This window comes from Lissotriton vulgaris, chromosome 4_1 (assembly GCF_964263255.1).
Source record: "Lissotriton vulgaris chromosome 4_1, aLisVul1.2, whole genome shotgun sequence".
In the NCBI taxonomy this organism is placed as follows: Eukaryota; Metazoa; Chordata; class Amphibia; order Caudata; family Salamandridae; genus Lissotriton; species Lissotriton vulgaris.
Window position 1 is genome coordinate 568,648,799 of NC_141691.1, and position 23,257 is coordinate 568,672,055.

The window sequence follows — 23,257 nt, forward strand, 5'->3', positions numbered from 1 at the left end:
AATCAGTCTTGAACTTGTGCCTCATAGGAACAGTGATGTGTATGTAACACTTAAAATACCACTTTGGAACATATGCTATTTGCTTACCACCTCTCCCGTAGTATTGCCTTACAGTGTTCCGTCCACTCATAAAAGCCATTTCTAAAATCGTAGCTCTGAACACCAATTTTTCTCTACAGCTATTATAATTTTTTTTAAAATAGATTTTATTGGTTTTCAAGGTAGCAACGAACAACAACCACAGAGTGGTAGCACAGCAATGGTATTAAGCTCCAAATCAACCTCTCTCAACTCCCCACCTAGGTCTTCCATACCCCCCCCCACTCGAGTCACGTCCACAAACTTAAAAAGCAAATCCAGTGCCCCATTCTTATCTGTCCTATCCCATAAAACCAGGAGCATGGCTCAACCACATTCAGTGCCGCTAGGCCGTACAGGGGGAGGACACAGATACAGGACAGGTCCGAAACTCATCAGTAGGCCTAGTCAGTGATGTACAGACAGGAGATGCCACCTCTGAAAGGGGCTCCGTATTTCTCAAACTGTCAATCAACGCTTCGCATGCTATGGCAACCTCTATTAAACCACAATGTCTGCGTGCCTCTTGTAGCAACACACCACTTTCAAATAAAGCCCATCTCTCAAGTTCTTTGTGCCAAGCTGCGATCCAAGTTTCCCTAGTAGCTTTCCAATTTCCAGTAATTTCCTTCTTTGCTAATATGAAGGCCAAGTCTTGGAAACTGCTGGTGACCTTAGTTTTAGCAGTATGTGGGAAGTAACTCAATAAGCAGGGGAGCAGGGAATATCATGCAGTGTTATGTCAGCAAGTGTGTGTGTAATCCGCCAGGGATGGGCAAACCCATAGCTTACAACGGAATTCCGCTCCAACTATCCTGCATCTCGGGCAGGCTGCACCAGCCATATTAAAGAGCTATTTCCTCTCCCTGGAGTGAGGTATGCCCTGTGTAAAACATAGAAATGAATTAATGTAAAGCATTTGTTCTGAGAGACTCTGGGGGTTCGTTCTAGCAAAGTCGTCTTCAGGTATTGGTACTCCCAAGTCTTCTTCCCATGTAGTCCTTAAGGAGTTTAGCAGTTGCATCATGTCTGCCTTGATCGCCTCAAATAAAAAAGAAACCTCTTTAAAGGTAGCCAAGGACGTGACTAGGCATTGCCAACTTCAGCTATTATTGTTCTTGTCAAAACAAGCGAAACATATTCCTATCTCCCTTTACCAGATCAACCTCCAGGATGCATAGGGGATATGGTGAATCACATCACTGAGGACAGCCTGAAAGGCCCCAACTATTGCCAAAGATGGAATGTCCTATATATTGCAGGCTCAGGCTTACGTAGCTTCTTACTTTTGTCTCAATCCATTATGGACACCGCTTTTGAAGCTCCTTAATGAACCAATCATTGTTAATTTTCTTTCCAAGATAGATAAAGAGCAATAGAGAGAGAGGGAGAGAGTGGGAGAGAGAGAGAGCGAGAATGAATGAATTACTCTTTCAGGGAGAGAGAGAGTATGACTCTTTCAGGGAGGGCCCGGCGTGGCAAGGGCGGAGCACCTACTCTTAATAAACCAAAAACTTCTCCTTTCAAAGAAGACGCTGCACGCCTTAATGTTTTAGCATCAAAAGAGGTTGTATGAGACATAAGCATGCTGCGGCAAAGCCTTATTTCCTGACGTGTTTTGGCTCGAGTGTTGAGCCTTTTTCACAGGAGGGCAGTCCGTTACTTTCAAAGGTGACCACGTGTTCTTTTAAGATCACCTTTGTATGACATGATCTTAAAGTTGTACCTGGTTTTTATAGCACATTAAGGAACCCATTGCAAGTATCCTTATTCGTTAACATCGGTGTCTTTCAAGTGTCCGTTTCATTGAAAAATCACTTTGCAGTCACATTTTAAAATTCGTGTCCGTCTCAATGCTCTTAAAATATTATACTGCTTCATACTTCAGTGTATCCTGGAGAAGTGTGGCTCAATGGTTAGAGCAGGCAGACCTCGATGCAGAGCTCTGGCCTGGGACCAGGGTTCGATTCCTGCCCTGGCGGGTCTCGGGCTCATTAATTCCCCTGACTGGATATTCTCGCCTCAGTGCCTATTCTGATCATGGGTCCCACGCTGCAACTCTAGGCAATAGCTTGCTTAGTCTCCACAACGGCCCCCACAACGCGAGGGATGCCTGGTCTGCCCCATGGGGGTGCCCAGGAGTGGACACTTCACAGGGAAAGCCAGGAAGGGTTTCCTTGCGGTATTCGTACAAGCGCCGGGAAACCCACTGCGGGTAGCTGTGCGCTATACAAGTACAAAAACATTTACATTTACATATCCATATCCTCGGCAGTGCTCAATGACACCAACAACAAGTGAAAGGGAATGAAATATCTTCCATTCACCTCCCTTGCGTTCTTCCACTGTGATCCCTGTTGGGAAATCCCATACCTCCTTTGATAACAAGTGGATGCAGATGGGTGCCCCCCTTTTTAATTATTCCGTCAACACAGTTCTCCACAGAAAGGAGCTATGGACCCTGTCAGGGTGGGCCCGGCATGGCGAGGACAGAGGACCTTTGATCAATACACCAATAACTTCTCCTTTCCGCCGTGCGCCTTAAAATTGTAGCATCAAAAGGTGCTTTGAGACATGAGCATGTAGTGGCAAAACCTTATTTCCTGCCGAGAGATAGAGAGCGAGAGAGACAGACTCAGATTTCAATTGTACAAAAACCATACAAATTCAGCAGTTATAGTTACCTGAGCTAATTACGACTTACCGCAGTGCACTTCTTGTGACCAAACATATTACAGCACTTATGACATCAATGACAAAACGCACAGCCTGCGATTGTTCCCTTTAAGTGTAGGGTTATTGATTGGGGGGGGCGGGGGGGGGGGGGGGGAATCACCTAACACTTAAGTCAGGAAGATTTTTTTTTTGCATGATCTTCTTCGCTGGCACAGCAATTTACACATTTGGGTCTGGTGCAATATTTTTCCAACATTGAAGCTAAAGTCGGGTCCTGGCACTATTTGTTTAGATGCTAGAGATAACAGCTGTGTGTTGTAGATTTAAAGTTGGCACTGCTTACCACCAGTGTTATTTACTACCGGCAAAGCCTTAGGAGAGCTGGAATCTGCAGTCAGCTGTAGGGAGGTAGGAGAAAAGACCACAAGCGCAAAACAACCCCATTGAGTCTAAGGTGGGTACAGACTGTCTATGGTTTTCCAAAGCCGGGTTTAACCCAGCCTTATAATCTTGTTCCTAGGATGCCCCCACCCAAAACAATTTGGAGAGCTGAATGAATGAATTATTTCAATTTGGCTATTAAAACTGGCCTATTTTTGAAAAATGAGCCCCCCACAGTCAATGTCCCCATCCCCGGGCCTACTTCAGCACTGGGAACCCCATCACCCGGGGCCCAGCTATGTCTCCCTGACTGATCAGGGGTGTTACCCTGAAACCGGTCCCAGGATGCTGGTTTCCGGTCCAGGTAAGACCTGGCTTGGCAGTTTAGGCTGGACTGTTCTGATGAGGAACAGGGTCAAGACTGATTTGCATATGGCTGTGTATGACTTAGGGTGGCGAAGTGAGCTAAATAACGATGATGGATTCAACTCAGATGTAATAGTGACTGGGGGTGAGTCTCTGAATAGTTTCAGTGTTCCGTCCATCATCTCCTTGTGTTTGCTTTATTTGTGGCCTCATCAAATTAGTGCTATATTCATTGCTCAAAAGACCTTAACAACATTTAAACAAAATTATGTTAGTAGGATAGGGCCTGTATTCTATACCGCATGCATAAAATGACTGTGTCTATAGAATGGAAACAGTGCAGAACCTGGAGTGACGTCTAGTTCTCCATGTCGAAAGTTATCAGGTGCACAGTTTACCTACAACTAAAGTTCTGGGTGCAATGAATAATCGCATCTTAAAGAAGGTAAATGATGAGCACACCTGATGTGGGTTACAGAGTCACGTTTTAAAGTAGGTTGTGGATTCAACACCAAGGTGGCGTCCAATAATCTGTGAGAAAAGCAAAAGCTTCTGTTCACAAATAATTATTTACTTGTGAATGTTTGGGCAGATGCCCATGTTAAATATGTCATGCACTGCTATGGACAGATTGTATCTGAACTGAAGATTTATGATTTGTGTACTTTTATCTGCATAACTTCCTTGATAATATTGAGTCATTTGCACCTTGTGAAATAATGTAGAGTGTAGGGTTGAGCCACTTAGAGATGATATAACTCACTCTGTGGTTTTAACAATAACTCTAAGGTTGTATTCATTTCTGCTCTTTGAAGTTTGAATATGTAGTGCATTTTGTCATGCTGATGGTTCTTTAGAGTGTGGCTAAAGGTGCGTTATAATGCATATCGGTCAGTCTCTTGAATTGTGCACAATGTAAAATGTCTGGCCATTCCTTAGGGGTGAAGCAGCGTTCACATTCTAATTCCCAGCGTTGTTGTTCCATAGATTTGATGTGGATAGGGGGGCATTAAGGAAAGCGTAAATGTCAGAGAGCAGCCTGTTGTCTGGGTTGCAGGTGAGGATCCACTTCTCAAAAGAAGTGAGTGGTCGGTTGTCATGAGGTGTAATGTGGGACTGTGTAACACAGTGTTTTATTCAGAAGTATTGCCAGTATGCAGTGGAAGAAATGCCATACTTAGACTGAACCCAGAAAAATTCCGTAAGGTTGTCCGTGTCAAATAGTTCCCCTATTCTTTTACAGTTTGCATTTCAACAGTGCGAGAATGCTGTACCCTGAACAGCCGGTGGGAAGTTAGGATTCCCTTTAATCTGTGTATGTGGCGAAATGCAGGTGGAGAGGTTCAGCGTCATTTGTACCTTGTCCCATGTGCCCACTTTCGCCCTAACTATAGGAGAAATGGAGACCCCCTGGTGGGCAGTGTAGCTTGGGCAGCCAGCGTATTTTCCAAATGTGGAGCCCCGCTATTGCCTGATCTATAAAACATCAATGCCTTTCTGTGCTATGTCTGGACCACTCTAGGTAGTAGCGCGTCATATGGGGAACCCCTAAGTCCCTGTCCGCCATAGCCAATAACGCTAGTTTTTGGGCCAATCATGCTTTTTTACCCACCCATATGTAGTCTTCAATTACGTGTTATGGCTTATTAAGGACCAGGGGTGGAGGCTGTAGTGGCAGTATCTGCATTACATGTTATGTTAATTGATATTTGTATAGGGCATAATTACCAGCTGTCTCTTAGCCCTTCTGAGAGAGTGGCTAAACCCTACCAACGGCTATCTGTCAGTGCGCCTGGTCAGAGCATGTATTATTCCCAGGCCTCCGTGAACATATAGTATCTTAGGCAGTAGGGTCATTTTGACAGCAGCCTGTCTTCCAGCTAAGAGAGAGAGAGCTTCCCTGCCAGGTGTGCAAGTCCGATCTACATGTGGAGAGCTACATGGCATCACTGCATTTCACGTGCGCTCTAGGGAATGGTGTATTTGTATGCTCAAATACGTTATCCCTTGGGAAGCCTATGTGAAATGGAAGAGTCTTTCCAGTTGGGATGTATCAGCCTGTGACAGGGTGAGGCTAAGAGCCTGCGATTTTTAAAGGGTTACCATAAAGCTTGAGGCTTTCCAAAGGCCTCCAGTCCTTGCATCAGTGGGGTAAGCGACGTGCAGGGATTCATAACCGCTATCGTAACGTCATACGCATATAGAGCTAGTTTATGCTCTTTAACTCCCATATGAATTCCTGCTATGTGTGACTTCCTTTGCATTCTGTTTGCAGATGACTCCATGTAAAGAGCAAAGAGGAGTGGCGGTAAGGGGCGACCCTGTATGGGTCCGCACACTACATTAAATGTTTGCCACAGCCGTCCGTTGGCCCTGACCTTGGCTGTGGGGGTTCTTGTACCTGCACCATAACCAACGTCTAAATCAGATGCTGAGGCTTGCCTTACCCAATACTAGCTGAAGACATGGCCAATGTGCTTGATCAAAGGCCTTCTCTGCATTGCTGGAGCGTGGGTTTGTGGGAACATTGGATTTTATCTAGAAGATGGCAAAGACATTATATGTTGTAACAACAACCCTCTTTCAGGATTGAACCTGGCCTGGTCGGGATCCACTAAGCCTTGCATGAAAGGGGCTAGCTGGGAGCCAATATTCTAGTAAAGATTTTAGGGTCTGTTGTGTCCTTTCCAGGTTTGGGGAGAAGTTTGATAACCGCTTATCTCATTGTGTCCGTCAGAGTGCTCCCGGTGCTAAAGGAATTATAAAGGTGGGCCAATATAGGAGCCATGGATAGCTGCAAATGTTTTGTAGAAATCTGAGCTGTATCCATCTTGACCAGGTGCCTTGCCCGATTGCAGGTGGGTTATCGCCTTGATCACTTTGTCTGGGTGGATGTCCCTATCCAATTGAGAAGCTTCCTCAGTGGGTATATATATCCCTTAGGACATTGGGCTAAATGTGTTTCAACTTCTTCTAGGGCTTATGTCTCTGCAGTGTAAAGTATTGAGTAGAAGTGCTCAGATTCGTGTACAATTTGTGTGTCTTGTTACATCCTGTCCCCCTGTGACCTTTCAATCTCAGCGATTCTCTGCTGGAGCACCTAAGTGAAGTGAAGTGGGTGTGCAGAAATGGGCACTGCTTTATTTCCCCAGCATAGTGTTTTTGTTAGGTACGTAGAAGTGTGTATTCTGCTTTGTCCATGTCTAGGGCCTTGAGTTCTTTTTCGGACCAGTGTGAGTGTTTGACGTACTTTGTGGGAGTCTGATTGTTGAAGGGCCTCCTCGAAGTCCCTTACCTATGCTAGTTGGTGTCGTTTGTCCTTCCTATCCTTATTCAGTTTAACAGTGATGGCTAGGAGTTTGCCCCGCACTACTTCTTTCAATGTGTCCCACAATAGATCTATGGGTATGTCAGGTGTGTTTTTGGTATCAAGGAAGGTGCGAATTGTTCCAGTGATTTCAGTGATTTTTTTAATCCTATGCCAGCAATTTATGATTGAGGCACCAATTACCGGTCAGGGGTACATTATCTGAAACCCGAAGTTTGATGGTGATGGGTGAGTGATCAGAGAGAGTGGCAATGCCTATGTCTACTGCCGTGGCAATCGCTATGAAGCAGGGTGAAGAAAGAAAGATCTACTCTGGCATACGTTTGGTGGTGAGCTGCTGAAATAAATGTGTAGTTCTTCGCTGTGAGATGTCTCAAGCACCACGTGTCCCCCAGACCCATGTCACTCACCCATTGAAGGCCCGCAGCAGTGAATACCTCGGTCTACCCAATCCTCTAAGCTGACCTGTCCATGAGTGCATCCAGTATCAGGTTAAAATCTCCCCGCAGCAGATTGTCTGTGTCGGTGTGGTCATTACCTGTCCCTTAGCATCCAGGGAAAAGGCCTCTTGATGGTCATTTGGGGTATAGATGTTAGCTAATGTAAATATATAAGTGTTGAATGCAATGCGTAAAGATAGCAACCTATCCGGTGTCTCTGTGTGTGTCTGGATGACGCGGCCTGGAAATTGTGGCCAAATGGACTGCTTCTCATGCCGGTTTCCCATGCCCGAGGTGAAGTATTGGTGATCAAACCAACAGACCATAGGCGTTTCCAGTCTGCTTTATGGTGGTGGGTTTCCTGGATGAGGCAGACATCACATTTAGAATCTTTAAGCATGGAGAGAAGTACCAAACGCTTTACTGCGGAGTTATGGCCCCAGACATTTTAAGCTAACTACTTTAATAATGAGGTAGCGGAAGTCTTAGGCCAACTGCTTGGGGACCAGGCGGATAGCCATACCATCGTACCAGTATATCTCTATAATCTAGATCGCCTGCAGTGTGTATCCCTATGTATAAATCGCCGAATAGCGAAGGGGTAGGGGGTGGATAAAGAACTACAATCTGAACATTATCTCTCCTGGGAGCACAGTAACAGTGTAAAAGGGGTTAATGCAGTTGGTGGTGGCTCATCTTCGTAAGGTGGGTTCAGGTCTCTGCCAAAAAAGTGGAGTATGCTAACTAGGTAACAGCAGTGCAGACAGGTTTGCCAGAACTAGGCCGGGGATGCCAATATTGTTTGAGGAGCCTATTCAGTGGTGCGTAGACCATGCATCTGGTTATTAGTCATTATCAGGCTCTGATATGCTGTCTTGACGCTGCAATTGGTTTAGCAAAGGTGATTGCTCTGGGCAGCTCTCTGATTTGGTTGGCTTTGCAAAGTATCTTTTCACTGCTTATAGATGTTGCCGTGATTTAACGTGGTAGACTATGTGGTTTGGGCTGTCTGGTCTCATTTCCCTGATGGATCTCGAAGCCCAGGAACAAATGTGCTTCTTCCAGAGTGCTGACAACTTGAGTTTCTTTGTTTCAAACAAATTTAACCGGAAGGGATGTTCCCACTGTCTTGCTTATTTTTTCAGAGCACCTGGGCAAGACTTCAAAATACCAGGACACAACGTGAACACTCCTTAAAATAGGACTCTACACACTTTAGAAAACCAAAATGCAATATGAACACAGCTCAACACTAATTTGCCAAATAGCGGGGAATATTTATTGCAGCAAGTTCCCATATATCAAATGGTAATCATACGCAAGGATACATGTATAGAAAAGTAACTGTATGTACACAAGAGTAAGTATTTAGAACTTGAAATACTTCACCGGCTGTCTATTTGACATCATCCTTGTCAGCACGACTGGGGTACCCGTTGACCGTGTCAGGCAGAAGGTCTCAACTGGGCACAAAAGCCCTGGGCAGTGCGTCTACTGCCAGGAGAGTTTCTGTCAAAGTGCCAAGAGGTCTCTGTCTTTATACTTTTTATTAACACAGAGAGAGATTTCTAGAAGCTCCCTCCCCCTTCATCTGTAGATGCTGGCTACACTCTCTGTGTTCGGGTCACTCAGCACAGCTGACCAGCTCCACTGAGAGCTGAGGCAGAATTCTTAGCATTCTAATCCTTAAACACTGTACACATCCCACACTGTCTTTTCCAGCAGCTTATCTCTCTCATCCAGTGAAGTGAGAAACAAAAACAGTCTGTGTGCCCAAGTAACCTGGGCCTGCCAGCGTTTACAGCTGAAAGGCAGGGTCAGACAGACACAAGGTAAAACTGTGCTCACAAAATGTAGTTTGAGTAAAATGGAGTCAATGGTCAATACACGATCTCACAATGTATAACTTTCTGTAGCATTACACCCACTTATACCAAATACCTTTCTCCTGTAGAATTATCGTGACGGGTCAGAGGGCCCTGCTCCATTGTAGGGGAAAGATCGTAATACAGCCACACCTTTGTGGCTTCAAAGGAAATGCCGTATTGATCTTTTACGGCTGACATGGTGATTTCTTTCTGCTGTTAGGAGTGTAAGCAGGTCAGGATATCTTGATGCAGGCCTGGTGACATAGCGGGACAACCCGCTCTGTGGGTACAATCTAGATCGATGTTCTTGTGTACCAGCTCAGGCACTACCTATCTGAATTGGCGGGTGACATAGTCCTCCAGTTTTCTGTAGTCTGCTTGCAGTGAAGCCCCTTTAATTCTGATGTTGGAGCATCACGATCTATTTTCAAGGTCTTCCAGCGTTTATTTCAGTTCCTAGGTTTTTGTCCCGCAGCTCCAGTAATTCACGTTGATCTTCATCCAGTTCCTGTTCCCATGTGTCGTTGGATTGTTCCAGCGTGATTATCTCAAATCTCTCTTAATATCTTTGACTTCAGCCTCCATTTCTTGTTTGAGTATCACAATGTCTTCTTGTAGGACTTCAAATAACACCTCCAAGAAGGCATGAGTGACCGGTGCCCCTTCGACCAACAGATCTGCTGTGATCACGGCCATGTGTAGAGCAGCTGCAGGCAAGTAAAACCGAGACTGATCAGGTTTTTTAGTGGGGCGTTTACTAAGCATGTCCTTTAAGGTAGTGTCATTTTTATTGTAGTGGATGGCCATACCAGCTACCTTGGAGAGTCCTGTGACCCGTGGCAGTTGGGTTTGGTGCTTTGGTTGATAGGCAGGCTTTGCTGTTGCTTTCAGGCTCTCTATTAGTGTGGATGGCCCCTGAATGGCCCGTCTACCCCATTGCAGCCTTGACTCAACAATGTGAAGCGCACACCACTGCACAATCTATAGTGCCTGTGGGAGTCTGGAAACTACCTTGTTCCTTGAGGGAGCAGTCATCCCTTAATGGGTGGCAATTGAAAGTGCTGCACCTGGGCACCAGAAGTGCAAGCCAAAGTTCCCTGGATATAGGGGTGCCTCATTTGCCAGGCCCCACCTCAGCCGTTGTTACCTGACCCATATATTCATCCTTGGGGGCGTTTATGTACTAGGCATACTGAGTATGCAGCAGACTTTGCAGGGTCCACTCACGGGCCTCGCCGCTCATGCCCCCAAATGCCCCAAGAGTAAAGCATGGCCCCAGACCGGCCGCCATGGGTTTAGTTCTTTCTGGCAGGTCTATCTACATAGAACGCGGGTGAAACCCTGATGGCGCCCCTTTTGATCCTCCAATCCAATCTTCACCTCCGTACCTAGTATCAGCCTCTGTGCTGTACCCACACTCCTCGCCTCTTGCCAGTTACTTATTGCGGGTAGTTAATTTTGGCCGCAGGGCTTAGTGGCATTACTCTAATGGCCCTCGGTCAGCGTGGCAGGGGTGGGATCCGCGCATCGCAGCCGCTGGTGCCGTTACAGACAGGGCTCTGCCATGGCTGCCATTTTAAGAACATTGGCGAGGTCTCCTGCTGTCCCGGAGTTGCTTCAATGGGCATCTTCACTGCTTCCAAATGCCCAGGAATGTTCCTCTTTTGTCACCACTCGTCTTCCCCAGGTTTATTGATTGGGGCGTGAGACTAGGGGACGCCGCAGCTGATATTTTATCAAAGGTGGCGGTGGAGCTCCGTGAAGGTGCGTCTGCTCAGGCACCGTCTTGGCCAATGCCCCTTCTGGGACTTTTTCGAGAAATAAGTGCTTTTGCTGTTTGTGTCCCTGGAACAGGTAAGCAGGAACCGCACTGCTTGACCCCTGGAAATCAGTTACATTCCCCAGGTGCCAGCAGGAGTCGTTGAGCCCTTTTCTACCATCTGGATTCCTCTTTCTCCCAGCACTGCCTTCAAGTGTACTCTTCCCAAGTTGGTGAAACATTCTGAGGAAGTGATGGTATGGTGCCTGTCCTATCATATGATTGGAAAGTGTTTCCTTTCTCCAGGCCTGGCCACTGTGCCCAAGACACAGAAGTCACCCTAAGTGCGCAGTGTGCTGTATTTAGCGCGCACTCCTGCGACACCGTTCGTGCCACCACTTTCAAAATGCGAGCAGCGTGAAAAACTGCCATTTCCTCGTTGCGGGAGATGACGATTCTTAGAGTGCACATCTGCAGGATTTGTATTAGTATTCGTGCTAATTGCAGCGCACACCACCAGCTGTGCACTGTAAGAAATGTAATGCAGAGTGACAAACACGCAGCAAACAGTCGCTTCGCGCTCGGAAGGGAATGTTACAACTCTTCCTCGCGGTTTGCGAAGACCACTCACTTTAGAAACTCATTTCCTCAGTTAAGAACTACGGAAATGATCTCTGAAAATATAACAGTCGACTGCAGCTTGAAACGGACAGAAAAAGTAAAAACAATTCTTACATACAGTAAAAATAGGTTCGGCATCATCAACTCCAACAAAAACATATGGCTCTATAACACCATAAAATAGCAATCTAAAGATGCACAGGCAGACGCATTCTTCGCAATAAAGCATTCTCAGTAGATCATGGGTGACTCACTGCTTTAAAAATCTGAATAGTCGGAATCCGCAACCAATCACATTCAGACTGCCTTTTCCTGACACACACGGATTCCCTGCTCTCTGCTCCCGAAACAGACAGAGGACCATTGGTGTAACACATACCCCCGCAGCCTCTGCATTGCGGGGGGGGGGGGCACGCTCCAGGGGCCCCCTCACTTCATCAAGGAGAACTAGGGCTCTTAATAAATTAAAAGGTGCACTGCACACGCATGCCTGGGCCCAATGGTCAGGAGAGAGGCTCACCCGAGCCCCTCTCTCATTATATTTAAAAAGGGCATTGTGCACAAGCTCCCTCTCCCTCTCTGTCCCTCCCTCTCTGTCCCTCCCTCTCCCTCCCTCTCCCTTTCCCTCCCTCTTCCTCCCTCTCCCTTTCCCTCCCTCTACCTCTCTCTCCCTCCCTCTCCCTCTAGCTCCCTCTCCTTCCCTCTCCCTCTCTGTCCCTCCCTTTCCCTCCCTCTACCTCCCTCTCCCTTTCCCTCCCTCCCTCTACCTCTCTCTCCCTCCCTCTCCCTCTAGCTCCCTCTCCTTCCCTCTCCCTCTCCCTTTCCCTCCCTGCCCCTCTATCTCCCTCTCTGTCTCTACCTACCTCTCCCACTCTGTCCCTCACTCTCCCTCTCCCTTTCCCTCCCTCTCCCTCCCTCTCTGTCTCTACGTACCTCTCCCGCACTGTCCCTCCCTCTACCTCCGCCTCCCTCTACCTCTCTGTCCCTCACTCTCCCTCTAGCTCCCTCTCCCTTTCCCTCCCTCTCCCTTTCCCTCCCTCTCCCTTTCCCTCCCTCTCCCTCTACCTCCCTCTCTGTCTCTACCTACCTCTCCCGCTCTGTTCCTTTCTCTCCCTCCCTCTCCCTTTCCCTCCCTCTTTGTCTCTACCTACCTCTCCCGCTCTGTCCCTCCCTCTCTCTCCCCCTACCTCCCTCTCCCTCTACCACTCTGTCCCTCCCTCTCCCTCCCTCCCTCTACCTCCCTCTCTCTCTACATTCCCCTACCTGTCCCTCTCTGTCCCTCCCTCTAGCTCCCTCTTCCTCTAGCTCCCTCTTCCTCTAGCTCCCTCTCTCTCCACCTCCCTCTCCCTCCACCTCCCTCTACCTCTCTGTCCCTCCCTCTCTGTCCCTTCCTCTCCGTCCCTCTGTCCATCCCTCTCCCTCTCTACCTCCCTCTCCCTCCCTCTGCCCCTCCCTCTCCCTCTCTCTCTCCCTCTCCATCTACCTCTGTCCCTCCCTCTCCATCTACCTCTGTCCCTCCCTCTCCCTCTACCTCTCTGTCCCTCCCTCTCTGCCCTCCCCTCTGTCCCTCCCTCTCTACCTCCCTCTACCTCTACCTCCCTTTCCCTCTGCCCCCTCTCTCTCTATATACCTCTCCCACCCTCTACCCCCTTCTCCCTCCCTCCACTTCCCTCCCTCTACCTTCCTCTCTCTCTCTACCTCTCTGTCCCTATCTGTCTCTGTCCCTAGCTGTCCCTGTCCCTATCTGTTTGTATCTGTCCCTATCTGTCTCTGTCTCTAGGCGCAATGGTCCAAATTCTGAATGTGCTTACATCCAGGTGCACAGCACCAATTGGGCTCAAAGGGCTTGAGCCCCAGCCATCCCCCCACTTACCCCGTCGTTTTTGGCAGCCCGGGCTGAGACAGCTTCCCGTGTGCGCACACAGCCGCACCTGAGTTCTTCACAGGTCTTCCATTTACTTGTTAATGAGGCTTTGGTGTGTTTTTCACTCCTTCTTACTGCCCATGCATCTCCACTTTGCCTAGAAACGACAAGGCAAGGTCCGTGCGCTGCCAATGATGGCCTGCCGGGCCGCTGGCGGCCTGCGGGCTGTACTATGATTACCACCTATGTAATTAGTTTATACAACTTTAAAATACTTTTTAAGTGCTTTGAACTTGTATTTGCTATTTTGTCAGCTAAAAATTACGGCAAACCTAACCACACAACACAGTATAGTTTAACGTGGCACTATATGTGTGGAAATGCACCATCTTTTCAGATTTTTTTTTTTCATAACCAATTTTATTATGAGTTCAAGCAAAGCTCAACACAGCCCTCCACAGTCAGGAGGAGACTGTCAACGACTGATAGAAAGAGACACATCATTAGTACAGCATCGAACCCAGCGTTATATAGTGAATGACATCGAACTACCCCACCCACCCAACCCCAAAAAAAACACCAACCAGCCCCGCCCGCAGCTACCCACCCCTTATCCCACCCTAACCCAGTGCACGTGATCACAGTCCAGCAACATGAGATAACCTACAAAGGTGGAGCCGGCCAGCGGCCTAGAGTGCGGGATCCATATCCAGCTGTAATGCATCATCAATGTCCACGGGGGGGTCAAGGAGCAGGCCCCGGTAATCCGCCCACCGTTTCCAGATTTTGTAATGTTTGCGGGGACATCCCCGGGCTTCAAAAACAGGCTGCTCTAGACCCATGAGGAAATCCAGGCCCGCCCTCCAAGCCCCGAGTGGGGGGGCGCGCTCGCTCTTCCAGGCCTGCGCCAGGTCCCTCTTCGCCACCACCAGCCCCAGCAACAGCAAATGGCGTTTGTAAATATTGCCCCCAACGTTCTCTAGAACATGAAGAAGGCCCAGCCTGGGGGTACGGGGCAGGTCCCAACCCAACACCTCTGACAGGCAGTCCCAAACCCCAGCCCAGAATCGAGTCAGTCTCTCACAGGACCATACTGTATGAAACAGGGTACCCTCCTCAGAACCACACCTCAGGCATTCCGGGGACGCGACGAGGCCTGCCCGCCATAGGCGGTGTCTAGTATAATACGCCCGGTGGAGGTATTTGAACTGGATGAAGCGAAGGCGGATGGCTATAGCAGCACCTCGGGGAGATTCCAAGGCCTCACGCCAGTCGTCATCATCCAATGGACCAACATCACCCTCCCAGGAGGCCCTCAGCGCTGCGAGTGAAGGGGAACAGTGAGTGACCAGAGAGCGATATATCTGCGAGACCTTCTTGTCACCTAGGTCTCCCATAAACAGTTTAGCCTCGATAGGACTAAAATCAGGGAGCTGTTCCAGGCCCACCAGACTAGGAGTAAGTGCGTGGCGAAATTGAAGGTAGCGGAAAAACTGGGTCTTGGGCATGCTAAATTCGGAGCTAAGTTCCTGAAAGGACTTTAGGGTAGTACCAGAGAGGACATGACCTAGGGACGAGATCCCAATCGCATCCCAGCCGTCAAATCCGGACAGAGACGCCAGCGCCGGTAACAGGCCATTGCGCCACAACGGGGTTTCAGCTGTAAGCCGACCCCACCAGCCCACCCGGTGCAGGGCCCGCCGCCAGACAGCGAAGACCACTTGGGTGACTTGCGGAAGCAGTCGCCTCCGCCTATCCGAGTACAGCAGGGTGTGAAGGGAGGCGCCACCCATCAGTGAATGCTCAAGGGCATAAGCCGGATCACTACAGTCCCCATACCACCACTCGTTGAGCACAAGGAGATGGAAGGCCTGATAGTAAGATAAAATATCCGCAGCCGCCAAGCCGCCGCAGTAGGTAGAGAGGAAGCATGTGCGCAGCGCCACCCTGGCGGCACCGCCAGCCCACAGAAACCGGCCCAGCACAGAATCAACAGTACGGAACCACTGCGGGTCAATCTGGAAGGGATGATTCTGCAGTTGATATAGCAGACGGGGCAAAGCCACCATCTTGAAGATGGCCGACCGGCCGTAGATATTAAGTGGCATGCGCGTCCATGTCTTGACGTCCAGTTGGACCCGATCCCATACCGGCAGGATGTTCCGGTCCCATGCCACTGCAGGCGAGGCAGAGAGGAAGACACCCAGGTACTTCACACCTTCCACAGCCATCTGAAGGGATGCAGCCCAAGGGCAGTCCACTGCGGCAACCCCCAGCACCCACATGGTCGATTTGCGCGGGTTAAGGAAGAGCCCCGATGCCCGACCAAACTCCTGCATCAACTCCAGGACACGAGGACCCGTACGCTGCAGGTCAGTCATGAAAAATAGCACATCATTCGCATATAAAGCTATGCGGTCTGAGTGATCCACACCCCAGACGAAGCCACGGTAGAGCTCATCGCGGCGCACCCTGGCGGCCAGCGGCTCCATGGCCAGTGCGAAAAGGTAAGGGGAGAGCGGACACCCCTGACGCGTGCCCCTGGACACCGGAAAACGAGCAGACGCCGTTCCCGAGATACGCACCGAGGCCGTGATCTCAGTGTAGAGCAGCCTGATATAGGAGAGGAATACCGGGCCGAGATTCAGCAGCGGCAACAGAGCAAAAAGAAAGGTCCAGCTGACCGAATCGAAGGCACTATCGATATCAGCCAGCAGGAGCGCCGCCGGGTCCTCCGAAGACTCAATCGCTTGTATCGCGGCCTGCGCCCGTCGTATATTGTGTCTCGTTGCCCTGCGCGGCATAAAACCCGCCTGATCTGGGTGGACAAGGGCCGAAATGTGTGGAAGTAAGCGGTTCGCCAGCGCCTTTGCCAGGAGCTTGGCCTCGAAGTTGATGAGGGATATGGGGCGATAAGAGTCATGGCGATCGGGGGGCCTACCTGGCTTCAAAAACACCACTATTTCGGCATGACGCCAGTCCGGTGGGAGGCGGCCACGCTCTTGTGCCTGTTCCAGGGCCCGCAAGTAGTGCGGCCCGAGCTGCAGATGGAACTTCTTATAAAATTCGCTGGGGAAACCGCTCGGCCCCGGCGCCTTGCCTACATTTAACTGACCCAGTGCATCACCCAGCTCCTCAGCCGACAGGGGAAGGTCCAGGGCCTCGCGCACCTCATCAGATACAGCAGATGGGGGAACCGATGCAACATAATCTGCGATAATGGCGGGGGAGAGAGTCTCCCGAGAGGCATACTGGTGCCCATAATAGCGCGCAAAACTCGTTGCAAGAGTTGCCGGATCTGTGATCGCCACTCCTGCACCATCAACAAGGCCCGGCAGTGTAAGAGGCTGTAGGTTCTGTTGGCACAGCCTATGGAGCATGGTGCAAGACTTGTCGCCCCACTGGTAGACCCGACTACGGGTGGCTAACCACGCCTGACGAGCCTCATCCAACAGGACCGAGGAATAAGACTGTTGCGCCTGCAGGAGTAGCCGCAGTGCCATATCATCGGGCGCCTCGCTGTGCCGAGCCTCGAGCTCCTCCACCCGCTCTGCGGCCGCAGCAATGCCTCCCAGCCGAGTCCGGCGAGCAGACGCACACCAAGCAATATCTATGCCCCGCAGGGTGGGTTTCATAGCCTCCCAGACTGTCACCGCATCCATCCCTCCGGTAAGGTTGTCCTGCCAATAATGGGCGATCGCGCTACGCAGATGCTGGGAATAATCAGGGCGCTGCAGATGACACGCGGACATTCGCCATCGGAAGGGGGAGCGTGCTTTGCACAAGTCAATTTGTACCGCCACTGGGGAATGATCAGAGAGCCCGCGAGGCCGAATCGCTGCCCCTTTCACCCTGTCAAGGAAAGCCCTCGGGACAAACACACAGTCCAAACGCGAAAGGGAGCCATGGACGGCCGAGACAAAGGTGTACTCTCGCCGTTCCGCATGCAGATGTCTCCACACATCCACCCAGCCCAGACCATCAACCATAGCCCCCAACCGTGTAGGGGAGGATACAAGTGCCACTCCTGGTCTCCTCTGCCGGTCCAAAGCCACATCCATCACATCATTCCAGTCTCCGCCAATCACAGCCATGGAGCGGGAGAGCTCAGCCCATAAGGCAAACAAACGTTCAGCTAAGGCCCACTGCAAGGGGGGGGGGGGCATACACACAGCCAAACACAACCGGCTCCACCCCAACCTTCCCTTGTACAAAGACAAAACGTCCCTGGGGGTCAAGCCACTGACGCTCATGTACATATGCCAGCCGTCTATGAATAAGAATGGCCACACCCCTGGAGCCCCTGGTAAATCCGGCATGGAACACTTGATGGAAGCCAAAGCGCTGCAAACTCAGGGCTTTCGTACCTAGCATGTGCGTTTCTTGAAGAAGGAGCACATCTGCCAAGTCCCTCTTAGCCCAGCGAAGCACCGCTCCCCGTTTAATCTTGTCCAATAGTCCTCGTACATTCCAGCTAAGAACACGCATGGAAGCGCCATTGGGCGCTAAGTGAGGAACATCAACCATGATCACAGTGCTCCCAGCCCCACACTCCCCGACCCCCGGCCCATGCCCCAGACCCCACAGTTGCAAAATACACAGAGACCACGTGCACCCCCAGAACCAGAACCCAAGACCCCACAAATCCCGAAGCCCCAACCCCTGCTACCCCTCCAACCCCGACCCAACTCACCAGCAACCAAACACCCCGGTTCCCCCCACCCCCACCCCCACCCCCATACCTCAAGGAACAATGAAGTATCTGTCGCGGTATACGGTACTTCAGGCCCAAAACACAGCGCTCAAAGCCAGCCATACCAATGGATCCCAACTAGTCCCCCCCCGAACTAATCAGACACACTCCCAGAACCACCCCCCAATCCCAACAGGAGGAGGCAGCCCAAAGTACGTGCCCTGAACCCCAACAAACATACAGTAGAGTCATAAGCAAAGCACCACAAGAAAGTTACAGCCCACGAAGGCCCCGGCATTCGCCAAGAAGAAGTCAATACTGCACCAGCCAATGTATGTCCCACCGACCACAGCTCAGCCTCTGCCAGATATGGTCACATATAGAAGGCAACCAGCAGACAGTTCCCATGAAGGGCGATCAGGAGCCTCCATCAGATTGATCCGCATCAGGCTGTGTGTCCCCCAAGAGGGGGTCCCGGGACAGGGACCTCCGCCGGGAGCGGGACTTGCGATGACGTTTCCCTTTGCCAGACGGGTTGCTCCTGTCCTGAGACGAGCCACGCGATGATCCAGAGTGCAGCCCCGGTTGGACGTGAGGTCGGATTCTGACTGTTTCATCGGTCCAGTTGAAGACGGCCTCCGGTGTATCAAAGAAGAGGGTCTTGGAGTTGAAGATCACCCGGAGGCGGGCCGGGTAGAGCAGCGAGTATTGAATTTTCAGGCCACGCAGCTTGGCCTTGGCATCCAGGAAGGAGTGCCTCTGTTGGTGGACCAGTTTGGTATAGTCCGGGAAGATCATTATTTTATGATTGTCATACAGCAGGGTGTCCTTCATCCGCGCCTCCCGGAGAATGACGTCCCTGTCGTGGAAGTTGAGGAGCCTGGCGATGATCGGGCGGGGCCGCTCCCCGGCTGGCGGCTTCTGTGCCAGGGCGCGGTGGGCACGCTCCACTATGAAGCATCGCGACAGGAAGTCCGGTGGTAGCCAGCTCTCCAGCCACCGGGACAGAAAAGCGTCCATAGGCCCATTCTCGCAGTCCTCCGGAAAGCCAACGAAGCGCAGGTTGTTCCGCCTCGCCCGCCCCTCGGCATCCTCCACACGAAGCGCCAGGCCCCGTTGGATCTGTTCCATGTCGGCAATCTTCTTCCTAAGGGTACCAACATCTCCCTCCACTGCCGTGACCCTGGTCTCAGTTTCAGTAATGCGGGCGACTGCATTGCGAAGATCTTGACGCAGCAGCATCACATCGGCCCCCACCGCGCCAATTTTCGCATCCAGCATGTCGCGGGACTGTGTAATGGCCGCCATCAACGCCGCGTTGTCTGGTCCAGCAGGATGACTCCCACCAGCCGCCCCGGCTCCTCCACCATGGCCAGTGAACTTGTCAATGGGTCCTGTCTTAGTGGCGGCCGAGCCCCTCGTCATGGCGGCCGCTCAGACGGTAAAGCAGTGACACGCACCTGTATCAGGGCCGCTTCTCGCAATAGTCCACCAGCTAGGCCCCGGCCGAGGCGTCCCGAACACACCAGGCCGCTCGAGAGTCCCTCGCCACCGGCCCACAGATCGGGTACACCCTAGGCAATGCCGCCCCGCCAAGGTGTATGAAATCGTCTTTGCGCCCACCGGCACTCCTGGCACGGCGCAGATATGGGCCACTCTAGTGCAAACCACAAGTTCTCCAACCGCCGCCCCAGGTACCACAGGAGCAGGATAGGGCAATTATCCGGGCCAGGCGCCTGTTTGACCCCTCAGTTCCCGGGGGGCCCCCGCCGTGTCCACTCACCAGGGCAATGGATCCGGGCTGGTGACTCCGGGCGGGGACCACCAAACTAGAGGTCCCGGCTGCACCAAGGCCAGGCAGGCCGCAGATCTTCCGACACCCCTTCCAGTCGCAGGCCCCACCGCAAACACGGTGAGGAAAGGCAGGGGATCCCACTGTAGGTCGTCAGGAGCAGGCAGCCCCGGATCGTGGCCAGCCCAGGCTGCGAAGATCAAGGTCCCGGCTGCGCCCGGGCCACCAGGCCGCCCCCGCCGCTCTCGCCGTCGCCGAGCCGTCGGTCACAGGGAGGTACCCAGGCAGTGCAGCCCCGCTAGATCCCAGCATATGTAAGCGCCACCCAGAGCGCCTCTCCCAAGATGTCTGTCTCCTCCACTCTGTGCCAGAGCAACCAGCGAGCCCCAATGTATTTAGGTCGTCCAGGGCCGGCAGCAGCCCCCCCAGGGCACAGCGTCCTGCACTTGCTCCTGCACAGGTCGGTGGCTCCCACAGCGGGCCGGCGCCCGGTCCGCACCGGCCCCACCGGCACCCCCGGCCCGTCACGGCACTGGCCGCCTCTGTCCGACTCGCCTCGGTCCGCGAGGGCGGAGGGCGCAGCGCGCACCGATGGCCGGGCACAGCGGTCGGCTGCAGTGGAGAATGCTGTGTCCGCCGGCAGCAGAATGCGCCCAAGGATGTAAGGCGCTGTAGGCGCCAACAGCGGAGGGTCCCAGGATCAAAGGGACAACGATGGGCGGGGGCCGCCAAACTCGAGGCCCCGGCTCCGCCGAGGTCAGGAAGGCCGCAGCTCCACCGAAGCCCCCACAGAGGCACGGGCCCCCACCGCTGGTAATGTGGGGAGAGATAGGGCACTCCTCGATGGGCCGCTGGCAATGGGTAGTCCTGGAGCGCCGTCCTGGAGCGCCGTCCGGGAGCGGCGCCGCTCGCCCCGGGTCCGGCCCTCCGGCCCGGGCACGCCAAAATTGAGGCCCCGGCCTGTCCGACGGGCACCAGGCCGCTCGCCGCACCCACTCGCCTCTCCGCGCCAGATGGTCTCCGCGGGTTGTCTCGGGCACCGGACGGCTCCAGCGACGTCCGTTCAGGTCACCTCAGCCGTGGAACACACTTCGGGTTCAGGGACCAGGATAATGCCAGGATAAGTGTCGGGCCGGTGGGAGCTCTAGCAAGCCACGTCCGCCATGATCGCCCGCTAAGCCACGCCCCATCTTTTCAGATTTTTAAGCAAATGTTTGGAGGGATATTTGGCGCTGCACACACGCACAGTCTGGTTCCCCCTCGCACATAGCCATGGCTGCAGCACACAGAGACCCCACATTGCCGCACACAGAGGAAAAAAATTAGAGGGAACATTGGTCCTGGCTACTTTTTATCCTGAGCCCATGTCATTTGCAGCACTTTCTCTTCTCCTTACTCTTAAATTACCCAGGAGCTTCTGTTGCAAGGTAACTGAACGCTTCTGCTTCCAAGCAGGCCTTAATCTAGATCCTTAGAAACTCCACTATTTGGATGACCTCCTGCGCGAATTAGATCCAAAGAGTCTAGGGGGCTCTGGAAATGAATTGGAGCAGATCCTGTCTGCCCAATGTGGATCAACTCCTCAAAAGAAGAATCTTTTAGTCTGCCTTTTGTTTTGCCAGTTCCTGTTCCCTTCCCAGGTGGAAAATACCCACTAAAGTGGCTAGCACTCAGCACAGCCCCATTATCCCTGGGTGCAGAAGCAGGCTATTGTCTTCTGAGTCAAAGTTGGTAACTCTTCTAGCCATGACTGTGCATTCTAGCCCTTGAGGTGTGATTAGTGGCACAACTGGATTTAAGCCAGTTCTGGCTCAGGCAGCTTAAAGTACATTTTTATTGAAGTATGTTTCCAGTAAAGTTATCAAACCCTGACTTCATCATGAAATCACATTTTTATAATTAAGTGGAAAATAACTTTGAAATATTTCTCTAGCAGTTTCCCAAGCAGAGATTATAAATAAATAATGTAATTACACTTTGACCTGTTTTAAAGGAAATGCAGCTGGACCTACACAGCAGAAATAGCGTTTTGGCCTTCAGATACTGCAAGGGCACCCTTTAAAAAAACGCAATGTGACACTGTATATTGGACACCTTGCCTTGTGAGCTTACAAGACACACTTTGAAGTGAATTATTGATATATGAAATAGGCTTTCTCCCATGGCAAAGAAACCTTTTCTTGTAGCCATGAAAATGATGGAATGCACAGCAACATGTTAGTCAATCCTTTAGAATAATGCTCTATAGCTACATTTTGCATGCTGACATGTTTGTGCTCTGCCACAACAGCACTTTGATGATTTTGAAACAACATGGAGCGTAAATGCACTCCATTTGCATGTCGCACAGCAAGCAAATCGCAGAGAGTTCCATTCTTCATCAAATATTCCATTTTATGCCATTGTTCATCCAAATTTTATTTCACAAGTTTGTCAAAACGTTCAGTTTTGTTTTTTTCAAATATTTTTATTAAGGTTAACATTAATTCACAGCCGATTACAATCAAGTAAGGCATGGTGCCAGAAATGTCAATTGCTTTCAATTCCCTTGCCACAGAGAACGGTACACATAGACAAATAAGTTCTGTCATATTTATCAGCCCTCTAAACAATAAAAATGCAGTAAGTTGTCCCCCAGCGCCCTTTCATCACATTCATTCTTCAGTTTAAAAAACGTGAATCCCATATTTTTCTGATGCCGGTGACATGCCAATCCAGCTTAATCATCAGCAGGTGGGGTTCCTCAGCCCCATGCAGCCTCATTAAATTGCCGGCCTTGCAAACAGAATTAAGCTTTCAAAACAGTTCTCTAAACTTTCTGGAATTAATGAGTAATGTTCTGTTTAGGCTATGTCTGATGTAGTACTTCAATATGGCGAGTAACTGCAGCTTTTACAGTGACCTATGTTTTACAGTTTTATGATTGCTGAATACAGTGCAGTGTTACTTTACTTGATAATGCCCTCTTTGTATTCTAATTTTCAGGAAACGCCAAAGGACAGATTCTGATGAGGAAATGGTAGAAGATGTTTCTGAAAAGAATATGACTGCTGCCTGCACTCCAAAGAGGAGAATTATAAATCTAACCAGCATAATTAGTTTGAGAGAAGAAATTGTTACCCGAGCACAAAAAAGTAGGCTACGTCTATAGTTCAGTATTTCTTACTAGCCTGTCACGTTGTTACTATAGTATGACTGCTGTGTATCTGCTTCCCAAACACCTGTGAATTGGTAGATTACGTTTACAAGTGTTGTTGATCACTTTTTGAATGTGGTACGATGTTACAGGGAACAGCAGATCGGTATTTGAGATATGGGAAACAGAGAAAATTAAGCCTCAAACCATTGGTCTTAGGTCTAATCGAAAAGATATGTTTTGGTAAGCTGGCCT

The 23,257-nt window shown here is 50.8% G+C and overlaps 1 protein-coding gene and 1 pseudogene across 1 annotated transcript in view; one reads left to right on the forward strand and one right to left on the reverse strand.

The window, feature by feature from the left end:
- The window catches only part of MLH1 (mutL homolog 1), a 373,421-nt gene that overhangs the window by 267,438 nt on the left and 82,726 nt on the right, over nt 1-23,257 (forward strand). Inside the window, exon 13 of the mRNA XM_086967291.1 lies at nt 22,852-23,000. Within this exon, the coding sequence (XP_086823417.1) occupies nt 22,852-23,000 (149 nt within the window). The remainder of the gene's footprint in view (nt 1-22,851; nt 23,001-23,257) is intronic.
- LOC147722270 (small nucleolar RNA U3) lies at nt 11,451-11,585 on the reverse strand (annotated as a pseudogene).